The sequence below is a fragment of the Manacus vitellinus genome, unplaced genomic scaffold (genome assembly GCF_001715985.3).
Source record: "Manacus vitellinus isolate BGI_N305 unplaced genomic scaffold, ASM171598v3 scaffold_44_pilon, whole genome shotgun sequence".
In the NCBI taxonomy this organism is placed as follows: Eukaryota; Metazoa; Chordata; class Aves; order Passeriformes; family Pipridae; genus Manacus; species Manacus vitellinus.
Genome location: NW_021940565.1, coordinates 4,251,740 through 4,276,130, shown reverse-complemented (window position 1 = coordinate 4,276,130; position 24,391 = coordinate 4,251,740). Strand labels below are relative to the sequence as shown.

Below are 24,391 nucleotides of genomic sequence, written 5' to 3'. Positions count from 1 at the left end.
GAAGAAAAAACCAGGATGTGGGTAAATGTCACCTCCCTTAGCCCTGATGGTTAGCTGTATTTTTAAACAAAGCTTGGGAACTCAAGCTTTAGAGGGGCATGGTTCAGAGCAGCAAAGGTGAATGCTGTGGTGGCCTTGCAGGTATTACAGTGCCTAGAACTGTGGCTTCTCAGGAGTTTACACGGTTTGCAGGCAGAAATCACCTTGCTCTGCCAAAATGCTGAGCTGCTGGGAAAGGTCATTATGTAGCTGCTTTGAGTTCAGTGGTGTGCTTGGCCTGCCTGCAAGGCCAGGAGTCTGTCTTCAGAGTTTTTGCTGTACAGCTTTGCACATTTTGTAGCACAGGCAAGAGCCTGTGCCTGCTTTGGTAATGAGCCAGTCAAGCCTGTTTCTGCTTGCAAAGTACTCTAAGGACAATCTGTAGGTTTAATAGAAGGCTGAGGTAAGTCCAGCCAAAGCATGCAAAAGATATCTCTTATCAATTCTCTTTTCTGTTTGTATTTTTATTATCTTTTAATAAATTTTTTATTGTAATACTTCCAATAAAGGCTGAGTAATAAACTTGGGGAGCAGGGCTATAGATTTGAACTGCTATCAGGGAGACAGAAGGTACTCACTGCTCAGTAGGATATTAAAGTTAGTTACTAAGTTAATCAATTAGTTAATTAAGCTCAGCAGGGTTTATGGAGCTGATGCTTAGAGTCTGACTAGCAGCATTTGCCAGCGCTACACAGATGTGTATGTTCTTTTCTGTTCTTCTCTGTTTTAAATTCATCTTTGTGCTTTTTCCGTTGGAAGAGTTTTTAAGCAAAATCTACATTTGTTGCCTTCTGCTGTGCGACCTGCACAGGGATATTCAGCAGAAGGCAGTGCTACCAGACCCAGATGTGAGCTCAGACCTGCTCTGGAAGCTCTCATAAGTATTCCCTTTGTTCTTTGGCACTTAGTGAGCTGCACTGGCTGCTTACCTATGAAATGCCTGATGTCCCTGCAGCTGCTTACCTGGACAGGTACATGACCCTGTCAGAAATAGTAATAACAAAAAAAAAATACGGAAAGAAGTTGGCGCTTCACTTTTATAATTTAATTTGCTCTTGAACTCCAAAGCAGAACCTGAAAGTATCTCATTTAAGAGTGTAGCGTTTTAATTGCATCATAGTCTATATGCAGTGAGGTCTAACAACATGTATTTTAGATTGAATTAGGGATGGGCTTGCTACTAATAACTTTCTCATTTCCTTGTGATGAATTTAGTGTTATTTTGTTGTGTGATCTGTTATTTCTGTAAATACTTTGCCTAATCTAGTTATAGGAGCATCTGCCTTTGTGAAAAATTCCATTACTATACCTGCTCCTTATATTTGCATCTCTGCTTTCCGGGCTTGATTGTCTTCAAATTTGTGCATCACAACAAGTTAGTCAGTTTTCCACTGAAATAAGTCACATTTATACAAAAAGTGCACTGCCCGAAAATTTGTGCAAGTCATATTATGTGTTCTTTAGAAAGTCTAGTGTTTTGTTTCTGTCTTTCTTGGTTGATGTTTGTGTTTTGTAGCCATAAAGAAGGAGAGGGAGAAAGAAAAGAGAGCAGGTTACGTGAAATGTTTTCTTGCATAAAAATTAGGCTGTGAATGACCTTAACGATCCTTTTACAGATTAAAGGGTTAAAAAAGTCACTGGAGTGTACTACTTAGAAGTATGAGGGCTTTTAGTAACGAAAAATCACCAATGAAAATGCTGAAATTATCTCTGTATGTATTTTTTCTTGAAGAAAACTGGTGTTGGAGCATGCATGTTTCCTTACTTTCATCTGAAATATTCTCTTGGAAAAAGTTACAGAAAGTGGGTGTAGAATAAATATTTTTGATACTGCAAATGTATACAATAGGAGGTTATGTATTTGTTTTACATCATAGAAACCTAGCTGGGCTTAATCAATTGTTCCTCCTTGCTAACCTTCCTTGAGGTAATTTGGCTCTTGTTTTATTAGGGGTTTGTATAATTACGGTTTTTGAAATATTGCTACTATGTTGCAGGAGACAGTATCTGAAAAGAAAATCGGCAAAAAAGTGTGACAGAGAATTAATGTTCTACTTATAAGTTTACAAGCAAATTTGAACAGTCTGTTCTAAACTATTTTGTACTTCTGGCGTAGGAAGACAGAAAAGTGATGTTGGTAAGCTGGAGCAAGTTATGTGTTTGTGTACTTGGCGTGTGGGATTTTTGTGTGTTAAATTTGGCCAGATCTCTGTGGTCTGAAGTCAGTACAGCTTTGCTGGTCAGGACCAGGCTAATGGGAAGCTAATTTTTTCATTTAAGTTTATGTTGGAGATCAGGCTTGATATTCCCATTCTGTCTCGTGTGTGCGACTTTGTGCAAAGGTTGTCTCATGATCTGCCTTTGATTTCTTTGTTTACAACATAAAACCAAAATATCCTTAATCTGCAAGGAGTCTGGAAGAGTTTAGATCATTAGTGGCTGTTAGTACCATGTCCTGGGGCAAGGTGGCTCAAACCTATCCACCTCTTAATTATGTCTTTCTGAATGGGATCACTCACCTTTTCAAACAAATCTTCCTTTGCTAATATATCTTCCAAAACATTTTTTTCCAGTCTTTCTTTTTGGAACCTAGAAAGAAAACGTGGTTTAAAATTTAACCAAAATCAGTTGACTGGGGAGAGCAAACCCAACTCTTGCCTTATTTCAATTTCACTGTGGGTTTGATGTCTTGCACACATTGCAGGTTGGGCAGAGCAGCAAAGGACCTGCCTTTCCCAACTCTTGTTCCTCCTGGGGGTGTTTCTGGGAAGGAGAAGGTAGGGTGGCTGTCTGTCAGCAGGGTCAGGGCCATGAGCTGAAGGGAGGCAGCTGTGCTGATGAGACCTGTTGCACTGGGAAAGGTGGCAAAATCTTCCACAGCAGAAGTTTTTCCTGAGGTCACAATGTTGGTGGAGTGGGGGGGTGGTTTTTACGTTGTTACTCCTGTACTATTTTACATCTTATTGTAGAAGCTTCCCTTTTGTTTGCCTGCTGTCACCTTCTGGCTCCTTCCCCCATAAGAGGTTTTCTGTATGGGCAAGCCTGTTACATCTCACCAGGTAGCAAGTGCTCTTCTCCTGTAGTCCAGGCTTCAGGAGAGACAAAAAAAAAGCCAAACAGAAAACCTGAGAGAGATCACGTGGATGGTCTTCTGAAGACACCACTAAATAAATGTTTGTGACAGTGGGAGTTCTCTACATGTGATGTACTCTTTCCAAGTATCCCAGGAGGAAGTATGCCTCACTGACTGGGGACATTCATGGATCTATTGAAAGATGGAAGAATGAATAAACAGAACGCTTTATTTAAACAAACAAAAAAAGAAAAAAGAGAAAAGGAAAAAAACCCCACCTCCTGGGTACCAGAAGCAATGCTGTTTGCTGTGATCCTTTATTTGCACAGTAGGCAGGTATTTTAATTTCTCTTTTCTGATTACAGTGGCAAGTACATGTAATTCTGATTACAGTGGCAAGTACATGTTGCCCATTTCACCTTTTGTTGTTGGGTTTTCTGTTCCGAGTATTGTAATTCACACAGAACTGCCTGGAAATGCACAGTCTGCTCTTGATGTAAATAACTTGCTGTCAGTTGCTTTTGAGTAGGGTTTTGGCCCCTATCTGATGGAGGAGACAGAACAGCACAGTGGGGAGCTGTGCATGATGAGGAAATGACTCAGGCCATCTTTACATCTCATTTGAACCTGCCGCTGAGGGTTCTTGTACTTCAACAGGCCTGGCTTTAAACTTGTGCACTTAAACACAAGGATGGATTTATTTCAGTTATAATCTAATCTGATCTGTGCTGCTGGATTAATTACTTTCTAAATGAGTGTGATGATTCCATGTAGTAATGGTGCTCTTTTTTCCCATTTGTGGGGACTTAATGACACGAAGGATTTGAAGCTTGGCATAAAACCATTCAGCAGATCCGTATGATAAGTAATGGAACATTTTACTGATAGCAAATATCACTTGGTGGTATGAGACAAGTAGCTGGTGAACTTCTTGCCTTTTCTTCCTTCCTTGGTGTCTACACCTGCTAATAAGCTTATAAGAACAAGTACAGTAAGTTTGGTTTCCTGTGTTACTCTACTTCTCTGGCATAAACAAATCCACAAAGTAAAGGCAAAATGAATATGGATGTCTTAGTTGCATACTTGCATTCTTATCAGAAATTATAGTCTTTGCTCAGCTGAGCCTTTCAGTTGCCCTGGATACAGGCACTTTGTGTATTAATGTTCTCTCCTTATCAGAACTTGTCAGGAGCTTTCAGTGAAAGAAGAAAATGATAATTCGACTAGTCTTTTAAGTTCTGATAAAAATCAGTGGTATCTGAGCTGCTTCTGGCAAAGATGTCTCAGCTCTTGTGGTGAAATTCTTTTCCAGAGTTGAGAGAAAAACACTTCTAAAACCTATTGCCTGGACACTGAGGTGGCTTGAAAACCCAATGTCTTCCATTTGTTTTCAAGAGGTCTATCTAAAGCAGACTGCTGTTTGGCCACTGCTGCTCAGCTTTATGTAACCACATTTAACAGGAGCTCTTTCTTCCATACAGCAGCTGAGGGTGCTGAACTAGTCATCATTTCAACCAGGTTTTGTTTGGATGTGGAGACCCACTGTGGCATGACCTAAAGCTGTATATTGTGGGGACTTAAGACATTTACTTTTGGCTTTGGATGAGCACAGAAAGGACTGGCATGGCTCCTGAAAACACAAATGGGCATCCAAAACTGATGGGTGCGATTCCTAGCCTGCACTCAGCCTCAGTTAACATTGGTTAAGTCTTTTCTAATGCTTTCCTACTGAGACTTGGCTATTAGGGATTGCATCTCATAAGGTTACCTGGAGAGCTTGTGCCTGCAGAAGAAATCTTTCTGACACTGACGTGGTGATTGCAGAGCTCACCTCTGTCAGCAAGCATGGATGAAATAGGGGGTGTTTCCTTCAGGCTGAGGGTGAGCCCTGGAAATCATGCAGCTGAAACTAAGCACAGTAAGAGCCTCGGCCACTCCCAGTGTCCTGAGCAATATGTATTTTATATGATTTTGGAAAAGCTGATTTCTCTGGAAACTACAGAAAAGCTAGCATTTACAAAGCAGAGTTTATTTGTCTGATGCTAATGCTACTTAATCTGTGTCGGACTACATCTGGGTCTTGGATTTTTGCCTAATAGACCACAGCTTTGGAACTAGTGTGTTATAACAAATTAACTGAAACACCTGCTTTGTTATGGTCACACTTTCTTTCTTAGATTGTTGAGACAGCATTATGAAATTTTAATTTATTTGAGGATATATTGCCATTTAGTGCTTTGACAACTTGCCAAGTGTTAAGTGACTGAGTTTTCCAGCTGCATGAAACTCTGACTTCCTTGGTTTTGTTCCTTTGAACTATTATTCTGTTTCACCAGCACACGGAGTCACCCCCATACACTGAAGTTATTTGGTAATATTCCTGGAACACTGTATAAACCAGTTTATTCTGAGAAGTTACAAACTAAAACTGACATAATCTTACTCAGCAGACCTACTCCTCTTACTCATTACAACTTATTCCAGCTGACACCGGAGGCCACCTACCTTTTGCTACTTTTTGTTCCTGGGAAACTTTTGGTCAAATGTGTCAAGTCCCAAACCTGTGGTATCAGAACATTTCTCAGGAGGTGCTATCAAGCACCACTGCACAGTTCAATGTGGAAAAAATGCTCTTTCAGGCATCTGCATGAAGGAGGAGAGCTTTGATGACAGTGCAATGAAGTTTAACCTTCTTCTCCAAAACTACAGTGTTTGTGCACACATATAGAGCCGAGGATGGAAGATGAGAAGAAAAGTGAAACATTTAAAATATTTTGTAAAAGTCCACCATGTTTACTGACACAAACCAGCAATGAGTGGAGAGACTGATAAGGAATGCTTTTACTTTTACAGAGCAGATACTGGCTGGGTTTTGGCTGTCCCTGCGTTCTGTGAACACCACAAGAGTGATTGATTATGCAGACAGTTATGGAGTGGGAATTCCTTGGATGAGAATTGCTTGGTGGCAACGACTTTTACCAAAACAGAACCCTGAGTTTTATATATGCTTTAAAGCAATGTTTAAATGCCTCTCTTTAAATCATAATGAGAAAATTGTGGCGGTGGAAGGTATTATCTTAGGTTTGGCTACTTCTAAGCTTGTGTGCTTTACAGAAGACATTTAACCTCTGAAAATGAAAGGATTACTTCTGAAAATACCTCCAAGACTGTTATCAGGAAAGAAATGTGCTTCTAGGCTCCTTGCCAAGCCTCGGGGTTGCATCTGTCCTTTTAGAGTATGTTTTGTTAGTGCTAAGGAGACAGTGTACCCCTGTGTGTGTTGTCTCTTTTCACTGGAGTAAGAGAAGTGACCTTTCAAAGGATAATTAATTGGATTTTTCTTCCTCTTTTGTATGCTAGTTTCCTACTGAATCTAAACTGTAAGGGCAGAGACTTGCTGGCTCTGTGATCTGTTGAACTGTACCTTCCATCTTATCGGGGCAGCAAATTACAGGTCTCCAATATCTATTGTTGTTGAATGAAGGGCTCAGTGGGTAATTAATATTCCAAAATACCTAGGTATAAGACACTTGTGGAGAAGTTTTGGGCAGTAAACAAACTCATAAAAGTTGCAGAACTTTTCTACCCAGCATGTAATCAGCCAATAGGGAAACCTGATGGCTAATCTTCAGGTCATTTAAATGTGGTTTTTTCCTCCTCCTTTTTACCTGCAGTGATGGATGGGATGGGCCAGGATTGGAGGTTTTGTTCCAGGCCCTAAATATGCTTTCCCATATCATGATGGAGCAAGCTGGTTTTTGTATTTGATAATTTGAACACTTAGGAAAGCAAGCAGTCAGTGGTTTGAGTGCTCAGAGGAGGTGGGAATTCACCTTTGCTCTCAGTGTTTGCAGTAGCACTGACCAGGTGAGAAGGGCTGGAATAGCCAGGTCAGAAACATGATATATCTGCATGGGGGAGGAAACAGGCACAACTGTCATGCAAATAATAATTGGAAGAAAAATCCATACAATACTCAATTGACAAGTGATCCTAATGAGAATGGTAATGGTACATAAAAAAGGCCCTAAACATCTAAAGAACTTGCATGTGAATCTTGAAAAGTTCACTTCTAGGTTCCTCCCTTGAGATATGTGGCCCTAAATTGCTCATCAGTTGAGGGTGTTATTTCTTTTTGATACTGACATTTTCTGTATGATTTTTTAATTTCTTTAGAAAGTCAAGGAAATGTATTAATACTTTATGGAGGGCAGAATTCCAGCTTGTGTTTGTATAAAATTCTATCGGCATGCTATTTAGACACACCACTACTCAGACTTTTATTTAGCTTATTTTATTTCATGTTTGAACTTCAGGGGTGTTTTTTCCTTCTTTTGCAGCATATATATCAGTACTAATTCATCTATATATGAGTTATAGCTGGCAAGTTTCCAGAATGTAGAAGTCTCTGAAGAAACCTTATTCAGAGTCACGTTGCTTACAGTAGTGGGAAAGCAGAAATAATCTGCACCCCTGATAGCAGCATCTTTTTAAGGAATTACTAAAAGAGAACACAAGTGACGTATCTTAGTATGTATTAATATGCTAGAACTGCATGAGCTGCTTGATTGGCCACTGAGAGTTCTGCAATGTGCATTTACCCCTTCTAGTTTTGGTAATGTCAGCTCTTAGCTACGTCACCTTCCTCTTCTTAAACAAACTAACTGCAATCTTCACAAAGTGGAAGTAAACATAAATTTCATTCTAAACAGGTAGGTCTGACTGCCTTTTATGGACTAAACTGTGACAAGGCCAAGGACAAGTGTAGCTTGTGGGGGTAGTACTGTCTAAATTGGAATGAGACAAAAAAAATTATCAACTTATAAGTGAGTTTTAGGAATCCTTTATCAATTATGGGAAAGAATTTTTATAAGGAAGTTGTTGAGGTTTAACAGATTTTAGGTCTTCAATGTGAGTTTATGAATGGATGATGGGCAAGTCTAAGAATTAGATGATTTCCTGAAGAGTATCTCCGAACTTTTTTGGCTTGGGACATTAACTGAGCCCTGCACAGTCCTCCTGCTTCAATTAAAAGCAGAGACATCAAACACTCCTGTAATATTTGAAGTCTTCTGCCATACAGAATATTGTGTAGTTGTAACAAATGCAGACCACTCCTCATGCTTTTCTTGCTTAACATAAATACTTGTGTGGTCACTGTATAATACATATGTATAAATATTGGGCATATTAAAAATCAGCCTTTGTAACAAGGCCTATCTCTTTAAAGACTGATAGTTAATATCTATAATCAGCAGTAGCATCATCTTAGCATGCTGAGGCCTTCTTATGTGCTGCATAGTTGTAGCAGCAGATAAAGCTGCATTACTCTTCAAAACTGCATGGCAGAAATAAGTGCTCTCTCTTGAAATTTGAGCATGACCACTGTATAAGTTATCAGATTTATCTTAAAGTGGGTAAAAGTAACTTAAGAAAATTAAGGCAAAGCATGTGATTGCTTGTTTGAGGATCTAAAGAGTCCGCACAGCAACTAATCAATATAAATCCACTTGAATTAACTGGACTATTCAGGACTTTTTGTGAAGCCAGATGCTTCTAATGGTGGGGAGTAGAAAAACCCAAACAGAAAACGAAAGCCTCCCCCTGAATCCTCAAGAATGTCCTGGTGGAGGGAGAAGCTGATGCAGTAAGACTTTGAAAGGTAAAGGAAGTGTGTGGGCTCGATGGGGGTTTTTTGTTTTGATTTTTTTTTTTCTTCTCCACAGACAGTACCTATTACACATTTCCATTCTGGACACAGTTCTAGGAGTGCTTTGACATAATCTGTCATTAGATAGAGTTGTTTTGTTGCTTTAGTGTGGTATATTACTAACAAGAATTGGAAGAAGGGTTACAGCAGCAGGTTGTGCAGGTGTGGTATGGTTGTAAAGATTCCAAGTAAAACTTCTCCCATGGAAGATGCTGGACCTAGGAACTGAACTGGGGAGTTGTAGTTAAACAAGGAAGTCAGTCCTGCATATTTTTAAATGTGATCTTTAACAAGGAACAAGAAAAGTGAATCAAAACAATTACAGAAACAAATAACAGTTCAAGAAACAAATAACTGTTTATCTAAGCTCACAACACATTTTTACACACCAAAAAGGCTATGACTTTTGTTAAGGCTGTTGGTGAGCTCACTCATTTTGGGAGTCCAGTTAATTTTTGTGTTTGTGTAAGATTAGCCACACATTCCCTGGGAACTCCACTGACAACCCTAGTACTGATTTAAGCAGTGTGGAGGAACTACTTTCTTGCTGAGAGCTGATGAGACCTTTCAGATGTCTTTGGGGACTTTCAAACACGTCTCACAGTAGCGTTACTTCCAAAAGCACGAAGTAGAAATGTAGGGAAGCATAACAACTACAGCTACATGACAGAAAACGTGATCTGTATCCAGTTGCTGGCATTCCCTTCTCTCTGGGCAGTTTTGGCAGAACAGCAATGCTAAGTGGAACTGGTTTCAACTGAATATTAAAGTGACTGAGTGACATAACGGGTCCTTTTGGCATGTTGAAATCCATGCGGTTTTGGGGAGGGTTGAACGGAGGTGTGTAAAAGGCTACAGCTTGCACCTTTCCTGATCTTTTCCCTAAGTGCTCTTCTGTTTGTGAAGCTTCCTTCACAAGTGAGAAATCTTGCTTCTTTATCACAGAGAAATTCTTTTGCTCCCCTAATCCATGACCAGGTGCAACTTTTTGGTCATCATCTTTCCTGATCATTATGGGTCAGGACCAGTGCAGGACTGATACACAAATAAAATACAGATATGTTATAAAATTTATATAGTACATAAATTATATAAAAACATAAATTGCTCTACTTTGAGTTATTCACCTTATCTTTTGCTTTTAAAGTACTTCTTCCTACTTGTTTCTTTTGTTCTTTTTTGGTTGATCCCTTTTGTGACACTGCACTTCTTGTTTCTTCAGTTATCTGAGAATCCATCTGGGATTAATTCTGCACTGGATAGTGTGGTTGTATCTGCCATCTCATTTGTCACGCTGCAGTAAAGCAGAGTACGTGTTGTGCTTTTTGTCTCAGTGAGCTTTACCACGTATTAATTGTCATACACTTTAATCATTTGCTCATGTAAATTCTTTTCAAATCTTTCATTAAAAAGGTTAATAGTAAGCAGCTGAATTTAAATGGCAAATGTAACCATGCAATTGTTTCCTGACAGAGCTCTCTAGATGAGAAGCAGTAACAATTTCAGTTTCCTGAGTGTGTTTGAGGACCATATTTTCTTTATCACATAAGAAAAGGCTCTGCTGTGCCTGTCCAGGCAGGTCTGCTTTGTACATCTATCAACAGAGCTGTTCGGCCAAGGGAAAAAAAAAAAGAGAAAAGGAGAGCTCTAAACAAAATAAAAATAGCAACAGTGGAAAACTGACCAAAAACCATTTTAATTCATTGAGCACCAAAGGAATGTTGAGTTTCTATAATGGTATTTCCCATTGGATCCAAATTGTCCCCTTTACAACATTGGTCGTAAATACTTTTTTCATTGCTTCAGTAATAATATTATTGCACATCTGGACTAAATATGATCAGCCTTAGATCTTACTGATGCAATGCATGCTGGTGCATTTGCAGGAACGGACTGTGCACAAGTTGGGAGGGAAAAGAAAGCTTCTAATCTCCTCCATGTGTGGTAGACTTTAAATTATTTGTGAGGGTTTGAGAAAGTTGTGTTAGGCTAAATGGGAAGCCAGAGTCTTTTTATAGTTTTGTTTCTCTACTTTCTTAGTTCTTCTTATTTCTTGTCTTGCAGGAGTGGTGTCCTGATTAAAACATTCTGCCTTCTGAAGCCTGTTGGACACATGTTAATTGTGTTTTTAAATAAAAAAGGCAAATAAAATGGAATGAGAAAAGTCTGCTTGAAACTCTAAGTTTCTGATTTATGTTTGTATGTTTGGTGCAGTTTGCTTCTCTAAATATCAGTCATAAATGATTATGACTGATTGTTTCGTGGGTTTTTAAGCTGTGCGTATTAAAAATACTTTTCTAATATAAAAATACAGAATTATGCACTCTTACTGAAATAGAAGCTGTAATTTAAGATGGCTTGATGTGGTAATGTGGATACTCTGTTTTTAGTTGGAAATTTTAAAAGAATCTATCTTAATAAAGAGCTGAGTTTTATTCATATGACTCAGTTTTTAACCCTATTTCCTTGAACACTTAAAAATTACCATTACCTGGATGGTAATAACGCCTAAAACACTTCTGTAGCTGATGGATGACACGAAGTATGACCCTTGTGAGGTTGCCCTCCTTATTGGGTGCAATGTTTATCTGGCTGGTTGTAGCAGGTGAAGGAGCCCCAGCAGAGCCTGTGCTGATGGTGACACATCGAGTTGTCCTGCAGGTTACTCCTGGGATACCTCCAGGGACTCTTCCCAAGTGCTTGTCCTGGCTGGCAGTGGGCTGTCTAAGGCTGTGGGCTGTGGCCAAATAGGGGTGTGGAGGGGAGGAGGTCAGGTTGAGGTGAGCTGGCCCTCTCTCAGACTTCTTTCTGCTGTTTGTTTCATTTGGGGCAATATTTCACCAGCAAACCTGGTACTCCCCTACGTCTAATTAAGTTTCTTACCTGCTGGCTTTCCAACTCTGTTACTCTTTCATGAATTCTTTTTTTTTTTTTTTTTTTTTTAAAGCAGCATGTGCTAACACCCTAGGGCTTTCCATAAGGACTACCAGCATTAATATGATGTAAATATATGAGAACCTGGTCCTCTCTGTCCAGAAATCCTTCCAAGTTACATCACTGCTAAAGTCTAACTGCCTCAGAGTCATGAGATTTGCTCTTGTCAAAACAGTTTCTCAGCAATGGTTCTAAACTTTTGCTAGTGGGGTTGGGTAGCTCTTGGCACTGGAAATCGTCTTTCTTCTGTTGATGTGAAGTGCAGGTGGAGTAGATAACACCTTTCTACTGGTGCTGTAGATATACTCCAGCTAGCTGGCTTCACTTTCAAACCACTAGATGCTGGGTAGAAAAGCTATTTTTATCACCAAAATGGCTGTCAGGCCCAGTGCAGATACAGAAACTGGAAGAATTCTTTTCAAAAGCTGTAAGAAGAACTATCTGAATTATCTGGACAATTAGCTTCATGTATCACTGCACAACAATCAGTAAGTCCAAACTAAGTTACTGGAGGCAAAACTATCAACATATTCTGTTAAAACTTTGACCTGTTAAGACAGGTAATTTCTTTGCTAGATTTAATCTTCATTGTTTGATCTCATTTCTGATCATGCTGAAAAAGTTTTTGTAACGCTGTATCTTTTAGAAGTTTATTAGAGAAGCAGAACTAGGCAGAACATAATTATCTTGGTAACTGTTGTTTTGCAACTTATCACGTCTGTAATTGACACTAGATGTAGATTTCACCCACTCTTCAATACTTAGAAATGTAAAACTACCTGTTTTAAATGTCAGTGAACTGTTCATCCAGTGTACTACAATTGTAAAGACAATACAGGCTTATTATCCTCTGAGCAATTTTATCTTGCCATGCTGAAGTAGCAGCAATAAAAGTTTAACTAGAATCTCCCCCTTGTAATTTGGTCAGTTGCCATGCTTGTGTTCTGGAATTATATTTGATAATGTCCTATTCATCATTTCAGTCTTGTAATTAGTCCTTGTGAGGAGACCTCTGAGTCAATCAAGGAGCCCTTTGGACTCGTGGGCTGGATGGGCAGCACTCCCTCTGAGCAGCAGGGAGCTGCCACAGTTACACCTTGCTGTGGTTTAGGTGGGACTGCAGGAATGTCCATGAACAGCATTTCTGGGAGGGCTTTTTTGGGTGCTGGAGTATTACTGGTGCTTTGGACATGTTATCTGGGCTGGTTATGAAGAGACTGTGGTGGTGCTGGAGAGTGTTCTGGAAGGCTCAGTATGGGTAGAGTGGAGAGAGGTCTTTTTTAAAGTAGCATCAAGGTAACTCCTGAGAGAGTATGAGCTTGTCCAAAAGGGCTGGAAGTGATAGATGCTGATCTGGAACCAATGTTGTAAAACCTTACGTTATTTAAAACAAACACCAAACCCTCTAAAATATGCTGAAATATGTGAGTGTTAAATATGCTTAAAAAAAAAATACTGAATGTAAAAAGAAAGGGGAGTCAGATTGGAAGGGAAGGAATTTGTAGAACTGCTGAGATAGATATATAAAGGAAAATATGTTCTAGAAAACAAGAGCAGGGTGTCCATCAGCAGGAACTGTTGCAAAAATACAGCTAAAATGAAAAGTAGTGAGAGAGTAAAGAAAATAATGAGGAATAAACAAGTAATTTATGTGTTGGTATCTGAACTGAAATGAGATTACATGTTTAATTATAAAATCCTCTTTCATTTTTATAAGATTATGTCAGCAACAGACAAAATTGAGTGAAGGAACAGGGATAATGATTCACTGATTATAAGCAGATTTTTACTTTGTTTCATAGGTCTGACCTGCAATCTGTATTTTTTTATATATTTATTCCTTTTGAACTTTTTCATTGATTGTGGACTCTTTGAATTATGATATTAAAAAATAAGTAGGTATTCATTGGTAGAGAGTAATTAATAGAAAATATTGCTGACTACTACTGTTAAGAATTGATGTAGTCTGCCATGGTACTGAATGACTCATTAATAACTGACTGGGTCATGTGTTGTGAATGATAAATCTTTATAATTTCAAGTGTCTGAAAACTGCTTTTAGAACTTTTGAGAGTCCTTTCCCTGTATTTTTATGCAAATAAAGTTACAGTCCTGTACTCTCTTTATCTAACCAAAAGCAAGGCAGGTCACGTCATGGTAGTAAGGAAATACCTCCGTGAAATAATTGTGTAAGTGCTTCGTCAAGGGGGGGAAAAAAATTCTGGTTCATATTTACTCACCTGTTGTTTCCAAAGTGATTACTGGAATCACCATTTGCAGATAAGGAGTGTGAGAGAAAAACCTATTTGCCTTGACTGGTGCTATGTGTAGCAACAACCTTAAGGATGGATGTTCTGGGCAGGTTTTGACTTAGCAGTGGGAGGCTAGTGAGACAGACAATCCAGGACAACAAAGAGGTAACAGATTAATTCTGTCGTTAGATGAATGCCCTGTTCCTTCAGAACTGAGCAAATACAGTGACAATCTGTCATTTCTGATTATCGGCACTTTCAGTGCCTATGAAATGCTATCTGCCAGCTGTGGTGTCACCTTAAGACTTGTCACCAGCCTGGCAGAGCACTCTTACCACAGTTACAAAGCTGCTGCTCTTCACAGCTGGGCAGGAAGGCAACACTCATATACAGTCTTTGCTACAAGTTTTAGGTTTTGGCTTCTGAGTTGTTTCCCATTAAGAAGTGCGGGCTGTGGATCTAGAGGGTCCAGTAACAGTGACTTACAGGGGGATGGGTTTGTGGAAGAGGAACTGCAGCCCTGTTTTCCTGCTCTTTTGCTGTAAAGCCTCAGGATTTTCCCCCCATCCTCAGATTTGTGCACCTAATGCAGAAATCCAGAGAGAAGAAGTAGCACTAGAGAGCTATGGGTGTGAAGGTGGGCTGTGGCTCATCAGTGGAGGTTTGACATGGTTAAAAACCCCTAGTTGGGTAAACTTCTCAGACTAGACCTATCCCATTTCCCAATTGTGTGAGATGCATGTCTTTGCAGTAAGGAGCTGCTCTTAGTCCCTGAATAGTAGCATTATAATTTGAGCTGAGCAAAATCTGAGATACAGGACACTTGAGATAACTACCATGGCAGTTTTGGAGAGAAAATACATTTATAGATGAAACAGTTCTTCAGTAAATGATTTAAGATGGCAGAGGTGGATAAAGTCTAACAAATGTGAAACCTTTAGCTAATATAGTGAAGAAATCGGGCTTGAGTTATGTAAACACAGGCATCTAATCCTCCTGAGATGCTCTAGGATCTCTGGCATCCACTTACCAGCAGGCAGTGGGCAGTGTCAGACCTACTAGTCGTAGGAGAAGCCTTAGATATCCCAAGGGGCACTATGTGCTATAAAGTGTTCATGTAGCTGAGTCAAGACAGAATCTGTGTGTCCATAATACTGACTGTCTGCAGTGCACTTCATGATTCCATGTCACTGTTCCTGTAAAGACATGCAGACGCATGAAAGTCAGTGGGACGACGTGCCTGGAATCCATAATATGATGCTCTTTCTAATTTACATTCCTTTCTGAAGAACCAATTGCACAATTTGGCTGCAGTGCCTGAGATCTTATTTCTGGTGTCATGAGAATTCCTAGTTCTCGGAATCTGCACACCTATGATGTATAACATCTAAAAGAGTGCTCAGCTACATGATTAGTTTCCTGAATACATAATTTGCTCCTCTTGTGTTTCTTTATCTTTCTTTCTACATTGCTTCACCTGTTTCTTTTTTCTTTTTAATCTAAAAAAAAAAGTTAGAATCATTTGTGCATTTTAATCAGACCCTGAGATGGGTCTGCTATTTTAAAATTGAATTTTTAAAAGTTTGGTTTTCTAAAATGTTTTAGCTCTTGAAGTTGAATATTTTGATATCAAAGCATCTTAAGACTGTGCTGCTGATAATTATTAAATGGGTAATTCTGCTGAGAGAGGTTACCATATTACCACCTCTGTGAAGCTTTTTTTGTAGGAGACTGTAGGTAAGCCTGTGTTAGGATGCAGTCTTTGCCAAGAAACAGCTCTGATCTGTAGCCATGGATTCCAGCTCACTGGAATGTGCAGCAAAATGTTCTTTTTGGAAGACTTTTTGCATTGCACTCTTCCCACTGTTTAGCGAACATTAGACCAAACGTCATTTTCTGAAGGGCCCTGTGATTGCAACAGTACTGTACATTTGGTAATACTTGGAAATGCTGCAGTCATTTCCCTTTCCTCTGAGGTTGCAAGGTCCCAAACATTCTCATCTGCCCTGTAACTGGTGATAAACATTTCTGCTCACAGTTTGTTTAAATCTGTTGTCTACAGTACCAAGTTCTGTATAATTGTTCGTTGCTACACTTAGAGTGACACTGCCTGCCATTTATTTTTTGGGACTTAAAAGTAGAAATATCTAGGGTTAAAATGGAAGTACAAAATTGATTGAGAGAACCTGAGAGAAAAGCCTCCTCACAACTTATTCTCTGAAGTCTGTTGATTGTACAATGAAGAGACATTGTATGTTCTCACCACCCATCTGCGCCGAAAGTATAATCTTGTGCTATTCTTACAGCTTTGGTTTGACTGACTGATTATAAGCAGATTTTTACTTTGTTTCATAGGTCTGATCTGCAATCTGCATTTTTTATTCTATGCTTATCAACTATATACCAAGAGAGTGGATGTAAATCTCATGAAAACAGCAGTATAATAATAAAGTATGAATTTCAAGGCTGTTATCAAGAATGGAGGCTAACACGGCTCATATTTACAAAGAAAAAATTATATAATTGTCAGCTCTTCTAAAAACAAACCAAAACCCAATAAACCCCCAGACCATCTGTTCAGTATGGTTGTTTTCCTGGGTGCCTCCATAGGTCAACAGTTTCCAGGGTTGAATACGGTTAATTGCTATAGTGGTTTTATTAATTTGCATTTTAATCTTGCCAAATTTAATGTTAGAAGAGTTGCCTACTTAATTTTTTTAATTTTGTTTTTATTCTTCTCAAATAAATAAGGAAAGAGACAGAATTCTACCAATTTAGCTATTTCTAAGGGTTTTACCTTTTTCAACAGTAGCTTTGAATGATTAATGTGAGCAAATGCCTTTTAGTTTTGTCTGCCAGTGGAAAAGTGTACCTGAGCTCGTTCAAGTGCTGTTAATGAAAGTGATAAAAGCAGTGATTTGTTATTGCTGCTGCCATTAGTTACTGTTTTATGAATCATATGATCTGAGGAAATACAGTGTTATTGCCTTGCATCTGGTAACACAAAAGAACAATCAAGCAAGAGAAAGATCTGTAGCAGTTAACAATAAATCTATTTTGGGAAAAGGACCCTCTCTTCTTCCAGCTGGGGGGGGGAATATGTGGAATGGACTTGGGGGACAGGAAACCAACCTCCCAAAATGAACCTTTTAGTTTCTAGAAGGAATGGGGAAGATAATGCCTCATGAATTCTAGTATCAACAGAACAATTGAATGGATCAGTAATAATATTCATCTATTGTCTGATTTCTCCTGTCTACTTAAAATCTGAAACACTTGCATACCAGAAGAACCTTTTCTAATTTTTCAACCATTTCTTTAACTTACCATTGAATTGTTTGCCATTAGTTTGAAGACTGTGTTTGAGTTTTTGGTAGAACTGTGATTCAAGAAGTCGTGGATGAGAATCTCTTTCCATGTGCATGTAAATTATTTTCTGTGCTTCATCAAAGCAGGGTTGTGTTGGCTCTTGGATATTCCTCATGATCCCGTTCCTCGCAGGGCTGTCAGTGTTAATCTGAAACAGAAAGCAACACCACTAAGGTATCTCTGAATATATACAAAGGAAGGGGAAGGATCATTGAATTCAGGGGATCTGTATTGAATGCCTTCTATTTATATCTTGTTATGTATTTTATAATCTAAATTCAGAACTGAAAACAAACCTTTCATTTGCTAAGAGTTGTTCCTAGATCTAGGATTAGATTCTGTAGGAGGAAGCCTGACTTTTGATTTGTAATGAGTCCAAGTGTGTGAAGGTGCACATTACCAGTGGAAAACAATGTCTAAAATTGTTCTGATCTCTAGGATAGATAAAACTGAGCCTGTATACAAACCTTGTTAAGGAAAAGTTTTAATTCCTAGAATTTTTCTGCTGCAATACATGGCTTGTAGCAGATAAATTGAAGCTCTGCAGGTGTGTAACAGCAGAAGGGTGTAGTGATCAGCAAATACACCAGGGAAAAGGAAATGTTTGATAATCCATCAGCTCATGATGAATTACATTGTTTATTTTCAGCTTCACTTTGTCTGTTAGTGTTCAGAGGAGATTTGGTTAGTGCTGATGTCTTTCATGGACTGAGATCTTGCACTTCCAGAGGAGTCATTTGAGTGGCACCTTTTTATATGCTGCTGAAATCTGAATATAAACTGGTTTTAAATCCTCATGAGCATCTAGTTTTTTTAGAGTGGTACCTAGTTCTTGTATTAATAGTGAATATCAAGAATATATGAAAGCAGTGTGTCCTGAAGACTTAAAAACCAAATACCAATAGCAAGATTCTATTACACGCTATTTTAGAAAAAAATTGCACAGCTTATTTTTAAATGTCCTGATTTAAGCCCTGACTTTTCATTAATTAATTTGTGGTTGGCAAAACTGACATTTCTCTTTTGGAATTGCAAATGTCTTGCTGAGTTTCCTATAGCTGCTCATGCTAAAAATAAAATCAGAAAAAAAAAAAGGGACAAGAATGCACTGTCTTGCCAATTGGCCTTTAAAACCAAAAGAGGGAACTTTAAAATTTTAAAGTTTTGGATTTGTGCAAGTGGTTTAATCATTTAAAGCAGCAACTGCTCTCAGCCAACATTTGGGAATCCAGCTGATTTGGGTTTGGCTTGTCCTTCAATGCTGGCAGGGAGGCTGCATTTTGAGACTCCATAATAACTTTATTGTTACACATAAACCAAAAAATAATTTAGCATGATTCTCTGGTTATGTCAGCCTGCCAAAAGCAGTGGCAGTAAAAGCCAGTACTGGCTTATTTTTGCAAGGAGAGTAATAAGCAGGAATGGTTAAAGGTCATAGAGCATTACTGGCTGAGCAGGAATGACTTTTTTCTATAGCCACTTGTCAGGGGAGAAAAATCAGACATTTTATATATAAATCTGCTCTGTTTTCCCTAAACCTTGTGCTACTGGAAGCAGGAATAAAAAAGGTTATCTGTCCTGGAATCTTTCTTTTAGCCCGTTTTACAAAGGGTAGAGTTTTGACTTTGTTCATGTATATTTACTCTTGCAAAGACCAGACTAATATATATATGTATATGCTGCAGTGCCATAATCCAAAATCTCTTGAAGTTATATCAATGGATCTGATGCTAAGGAGAACAGGACAGATCTAAGAACTTGTGCCTTTTGTATTCTTGGTGGATATAGGTGAAAGATTTACCTATAGACAAGATGTAGAGTCAAGTATTAAAATTTGGGAAAGAGGTTTGGGGAGGATGAATAGTTTTCACTCTCTTTAATATAAGAGGTGCAAGGCATTTAATGTTGTTCTTTGTTGCATGACACATCAGGCCCTTCTGTAAGAGAAAATAAAGAGCTCATGATATTTTGTCACCTCTTTGGGAGCCTGGGGTTGAATACGTCTCATAAAAAGCTTCCTGGCCATGGAGATCCTTCTCCTCTGACATGTTCTTATAAGCTTCACAAGCAAGCCACAATTCTGTATTTTCATCACTGTGTTCTGTCTTCAAGTAGATCTTGCAGATCAGAGGCCCATCTGTAAATATTTTAGAAGCCAAATTTATATAACCTGTATATTTGCATTACCTTTAAAGGCCTTTGGAGGCAATAGGGATATTTACAAGGCAGTGTAATTTTTGATTGTACACCTACAAATATTGTATTTATAGAATATAATATATAAATATTATTAGATTATGTCAAATGGGCAATTAATCACCCTATCTCACCCCCACACTTCAACCTTGCATTTTCCTGCATGTGCCGTGCTCCCTTTAACTTCAGTGGCATTTCAGTATACAGGGGCAGAGCATGGAAAGCTTTGTTCATTCTGGACTCTGTGAAAAAAATATCCAAAGACTTACAAGTATTCCTAATTTCCAGTTCTAAGTTTTTACAGAAAATATCTAAGTATTAACAAATAACCACGATCTGAGTAAAAAACCAAGACCATTTTTTGTGCTGTAAGAATCTAGGGGGAAAAGCACTCAGTAAAATAGAAGACAATAACTTTTTCCTTGATGATATGAACATTTAAAATAATTCTTTCTTTGGCAAATAAGTGGTTCTGCACCTGAGGATGTCTTTGAAACACGTGGCATGGAGTTTGACAGGAGCAATTAGTGGGACCTTGGCAAAGATTAAGTTCCTGAGGCTTGCTTTGCACAGAATTAGGTGACAGAGTTGCTAAAATGCCTCTATCTAGCAGAATATTTATGAGGCTTCACTCGGTGGCACAACAGTGGAAATGGTGCTTGCAGTTGTGAGATGTGCTTTCAAAGTAAATCCAACACAGGCAAACACTTTGCCCACTTTTCATAAAGAGCTGCAAATCCACTGGCTTTAGAGTCTGTCTTTTTATGTGAGCACACCTTTGCATTTCTTGATGTCATGAAGCTTTGAAATTAATTAAAACTCAACGAGTAGTGCCATCCAAGAACAATGAAGGAGGCATTTTAAGAAGGGCAGCGTTCTGAGTGCTGCTGGAAGATACAAGTGTTTTATTTAAAGCAAGCTTTCCTACTTGTGCAGCACTCTGGGCTTTCATATTTCTGAAGATGTTGAACACTGTCTATCATCTGGCAGTAGTGGTGATCACACGTGTGCCTGCTGCTGTGGTTGTGTCTCTTCAAACTGTTTTCTTTTGTGGAGTTTCTCCCTGTGCTTTCCCTGCAAACTGTAACATACTAATTTGTTTCCTGTTAAGGCTCTCACTGGCAAAATCTTTATAGTTAGAAGTTCTGTCTGTTAATCTGCTTGCTCTTCGTAGTTTGTCTGTAGTTTGAAAATAATGTCAGTCTTCAGGAATAATTTTTATAAGTTTGTGCTGTGATGTAACATTTTCGTCAATATTTAAAAAAAAAAAAAAAAAAAAGCAGTGATGTTCCAGACTGCTGGCCATATGAGAAATGTGGGAGAGCTCTCAGCCCTCTGTGAGGCAGAGGGAGGCTGGGGTGGGAAAGGTCAGAATTGCTACTGCAGCTACAGTTCTTCCCATATCTGAATACGGGAATTAATGTCCATGGCATCACCCTGCACAGAGGTACTATTAGACACAGTGCCTTTGCCATACATGGGATTTCCCAAGTCAAATTTTCTTTCACTTTTTTGCTAATATAGGTTGCTATTCAGTGCTCTAAGTGGGGATATAGCAGATAAACCTGCCCTCATCATATGTCTTTAGAAGAATTATGAGTGAATGCAGAAATGGCAAGTTTGGGAAAGCATTTACAGCATGCTACATTTATTTTTAGTGCAATGCATGCTAAGCATGTCACATACAGTTGTTTTTCATTAGTTGCATATAAGGCAGCATATATTATACAACATGAGTTGTTGATTTTTGCTTTGTGGGAACTTTTTTTTCAGTAATCCATCTGGGATGCAAACACACAGTTACTTACATTTCCTTGTTACCAGCTTTTCAAAAGACTGGGATGACTGTAGCACTTCCTCCAAAGACACACTTCAGAAAAAAGGAGAGCATTATTACAGGATTAGCTACAGTTCAAGGTATTAAAAAAATATATTACACCGTTGAAAATCTGTCCCCTAATTTAAGTATGATCTGTGTGAAACTTACATTGTAAAAGGACTTTCTGTGTGTCCTAAATATTGTGCTTATTATGGTGACACAAATATTTTTCTTGCTGCAACAGATATATTGCCATTTAAAGGTGTTCCATATAATTCCTCTAGAAATGGCATTCACCTATTTAAATTGTGCTTAGGAGGAGCACAACAAGTTACTAGCTTTCTAGACAGCAACTTCATTGGGACAGGAATCCCCACAGAGTTTGGGGAATACTGAAGTTTGTATTTAGTAGCAAAGTCTTCAAGGATACAAGATCTTATTGTAATATTTAAAGGCCTTTAACATCTAAGCTGACTTATCAGCCAAGAGATGAATATAAGCTCTAAACATAAGGTAAATAATGAAAGGCTGATGCAATCTTAGCTGCAAGGGTACTTTCCATCTCTCTCTAGTCTGTTTACAATGCAGAATGACACATTATTACTAATCTAGACAGATCTTGGAGGTGACTAAAATCAGATTTTTACTTTTATGTTTGCTATTCTTAAGCAATAAGTCCATAAGCTTGTAGGAGTCTCCTGCCTGATTCTGGGAAGGAGCATGGAAGTAGTGAGGTGAGAGACTAAACAATTTAAGGAAAAACAAATGTTTGAGGGCAGTAGCTCCATTTGAGTGCACATAGCTCCATTTTCACCAACTGATTTTTAAGCCTTGCAGTTTTAGGACATCAATGCTGGTAACTTGGAAAAAATTCTTATGCTTATATTAGTAGAAGAAAGCACAAGGGATTATGTGCCAGCCAAACCTGGAGGAAGATCCATTCTCATTGAGTATTTAGTTTTCATGTTAACTATAATTCTGGCAACAGCTTTTTTTTGACACAGCACTTCTTAAAAATCTAAATTAAAATTTGTTACAAGTGCTGCATAATGCTGTGTAGATTTCTGCTGCAGAACAGCCATTAGTAGCTTTGTACCTTTTTTAATTGGTGATGACCAATTAATTTATTTTTAATTTGATATAATTATCTTTCTCGGAAAAAGTACATGCTGTGACTCACAGATATTGTCAGGCTTTCCTCCTCAAAGAAATACACAATAAGAGAAATGTTACCACTGTTGAACTGTATTGTCAATAACTCTCTAGCAACTCTGGCCAGTAAAATAGTTATTTTCTTTTTCATTCTCATGAGCTATTATCCTTCTCTCTGCATAAACTCATGAAGTGTGTTGTTGTGGGGAGTGAGAATCCTTTAAATGATTTCTTTTTTTTCTCTTTAAGAGCTATTTCTGAGTCATATTCACTGTTACTGACGCAGATAATTTTTCACCTCTGTCAGCAATGGCACTTGTATATAGAATGAGTGACAATCAGATCTGTCTCACTGAACATCATCAGTAGAGCTGTCTTATTTCCATTTCTGATTATTTGTCTTTACCATTAATCTGTGAAGCAGAAAGAACACTGCCCCATGGGGCAGCTGACACAGAGGAAAAGCTTTTTACCTTTTTACTTTCCTTTAAAAATTGGGAAAATGAGAAAGACAACAAGGGAATATGAACATGAGTTATGATCTGTATTAATGCAACTTTAATAGCTGTCGTGCTGATAGTAAGAGTCTTGCTGCACGGATCTGCAGCATGATTTAATTTGCTGAAGAATACGTATTACACTGAAAAAAAAATTTAGTATTCCACAAAAAGAACTACAGCTTTATAGCTTCAAAACTTAAATTGTAATGTCTTGTGGGAGCTATAATTCACTTGTTGTACACCCTCCACTGTGAGTGGCTTCCCTCGACACTGTGGTCCAGAAGTCCTTGTCCAGGAGGCACCAGGTTGGGGCAGTTGGGAAGATGTCGCACCCTTTTGCATGATCTTAAGCTTACAAAGAAAACTTCCACTGTGAATTTTGAGGGTTTTGTGTCTCTTACTCAGCTGCACGTATTGCAGAACATAACTCTCCTCTTTACTTACTTAGAACTGATCCCATTTTCTTCTGCTCTGAATATCTTGCAAAGCCAACAGGCGTTTGGGCTCATTCTTCTAAACATGGAAAACATGTGAGTCTTGAATCTGCTATGCTCAGTTGGGGCCTTCTTAAATAAAAACTTAAAATTCACTGTACGTATAGCAGTGCAATCAGTTCTAACAGTATTCTTATTTTATGTATCTGATCTCTGTGTGTGAGTCGTGTCTGAAGCATTTGACCAAAATATATTTTTGTAACATATGAGAACTTAAAAAAAAATAAATTAAAAATTATCTTTAAGCAGTCCAGTGAATATCTCTTAGGGAAGAATAGAAATGTTAATAATTCTCCCTTTTAGCTCTCTCAATTGTGAAAAGAGATTAGAAGGTTGAGTCTGACCCAAAGCAGAAGGAAACTAGCAGTCTTCTCCCTGAAAGTTCAGAGTGACCTGGATGAGAGATCAGAGCTCAATGTAAACTGGACAATGCTGATTAAGTTGTTAACTGTCAGAGATTAACACTGATATTTGTCCAGCATGTATCTCAAAGTCAATAAAACATCATATAAAACTTGTTTTTGTATAGAGATGATATCCATAAGAAAGGGTGTAAGTTTTTGTTAGGAATGAGGCAGTTAAAAATATGTTTGTCTAGAAAAGACAAAATTTAAAAAATATCTTGTGGCATGGAGAATGTTTATTGCTTCTCCTTTGGTTTCCAAGCAATGCCAATACTTTGGTAAGTTTTCACAGGACAGTGAGTAAGTTTGTATAGACCTGCCTGAAATCAAAACAATAGTTTTATTTATCTAAAGTCAGAGTTTCTTTCAGGTTTGGGTTTGACTGGCACATATTACTCCTAGAACCAATTTTTTTTCCTTCAAACTGAAACACACAATAAAACACAGGA

At 38.3% G+C, this 24,391-nt stretch overlaps 1 protein-coding gene across 1 annotated transcript; it reads right to left on the bottom strand.

Annotated features, from left to right (window-relative positions):
• Positions 1-2,025: 2,025 nt before the first annotated feature.
• On the bottom strand, positions 2,026-23,553 carry RGS13 (regulator of G protein signaling 13). The gene is given in 8 exon segments (XM_008926444.1): positions 2,026-2,046; positions 2,559-2,628; positions 3,089-3,128; positions 17,336-17,525; positions 19,353-19,422; positions 19,424-19,514; positions 21,382-21,443; positions 23,489-23,553. Coding segments are annotated over 8 exon segments (609 nt in total).
• Positions 23,554-24,391: the final 838 nt, after the last annotated feature.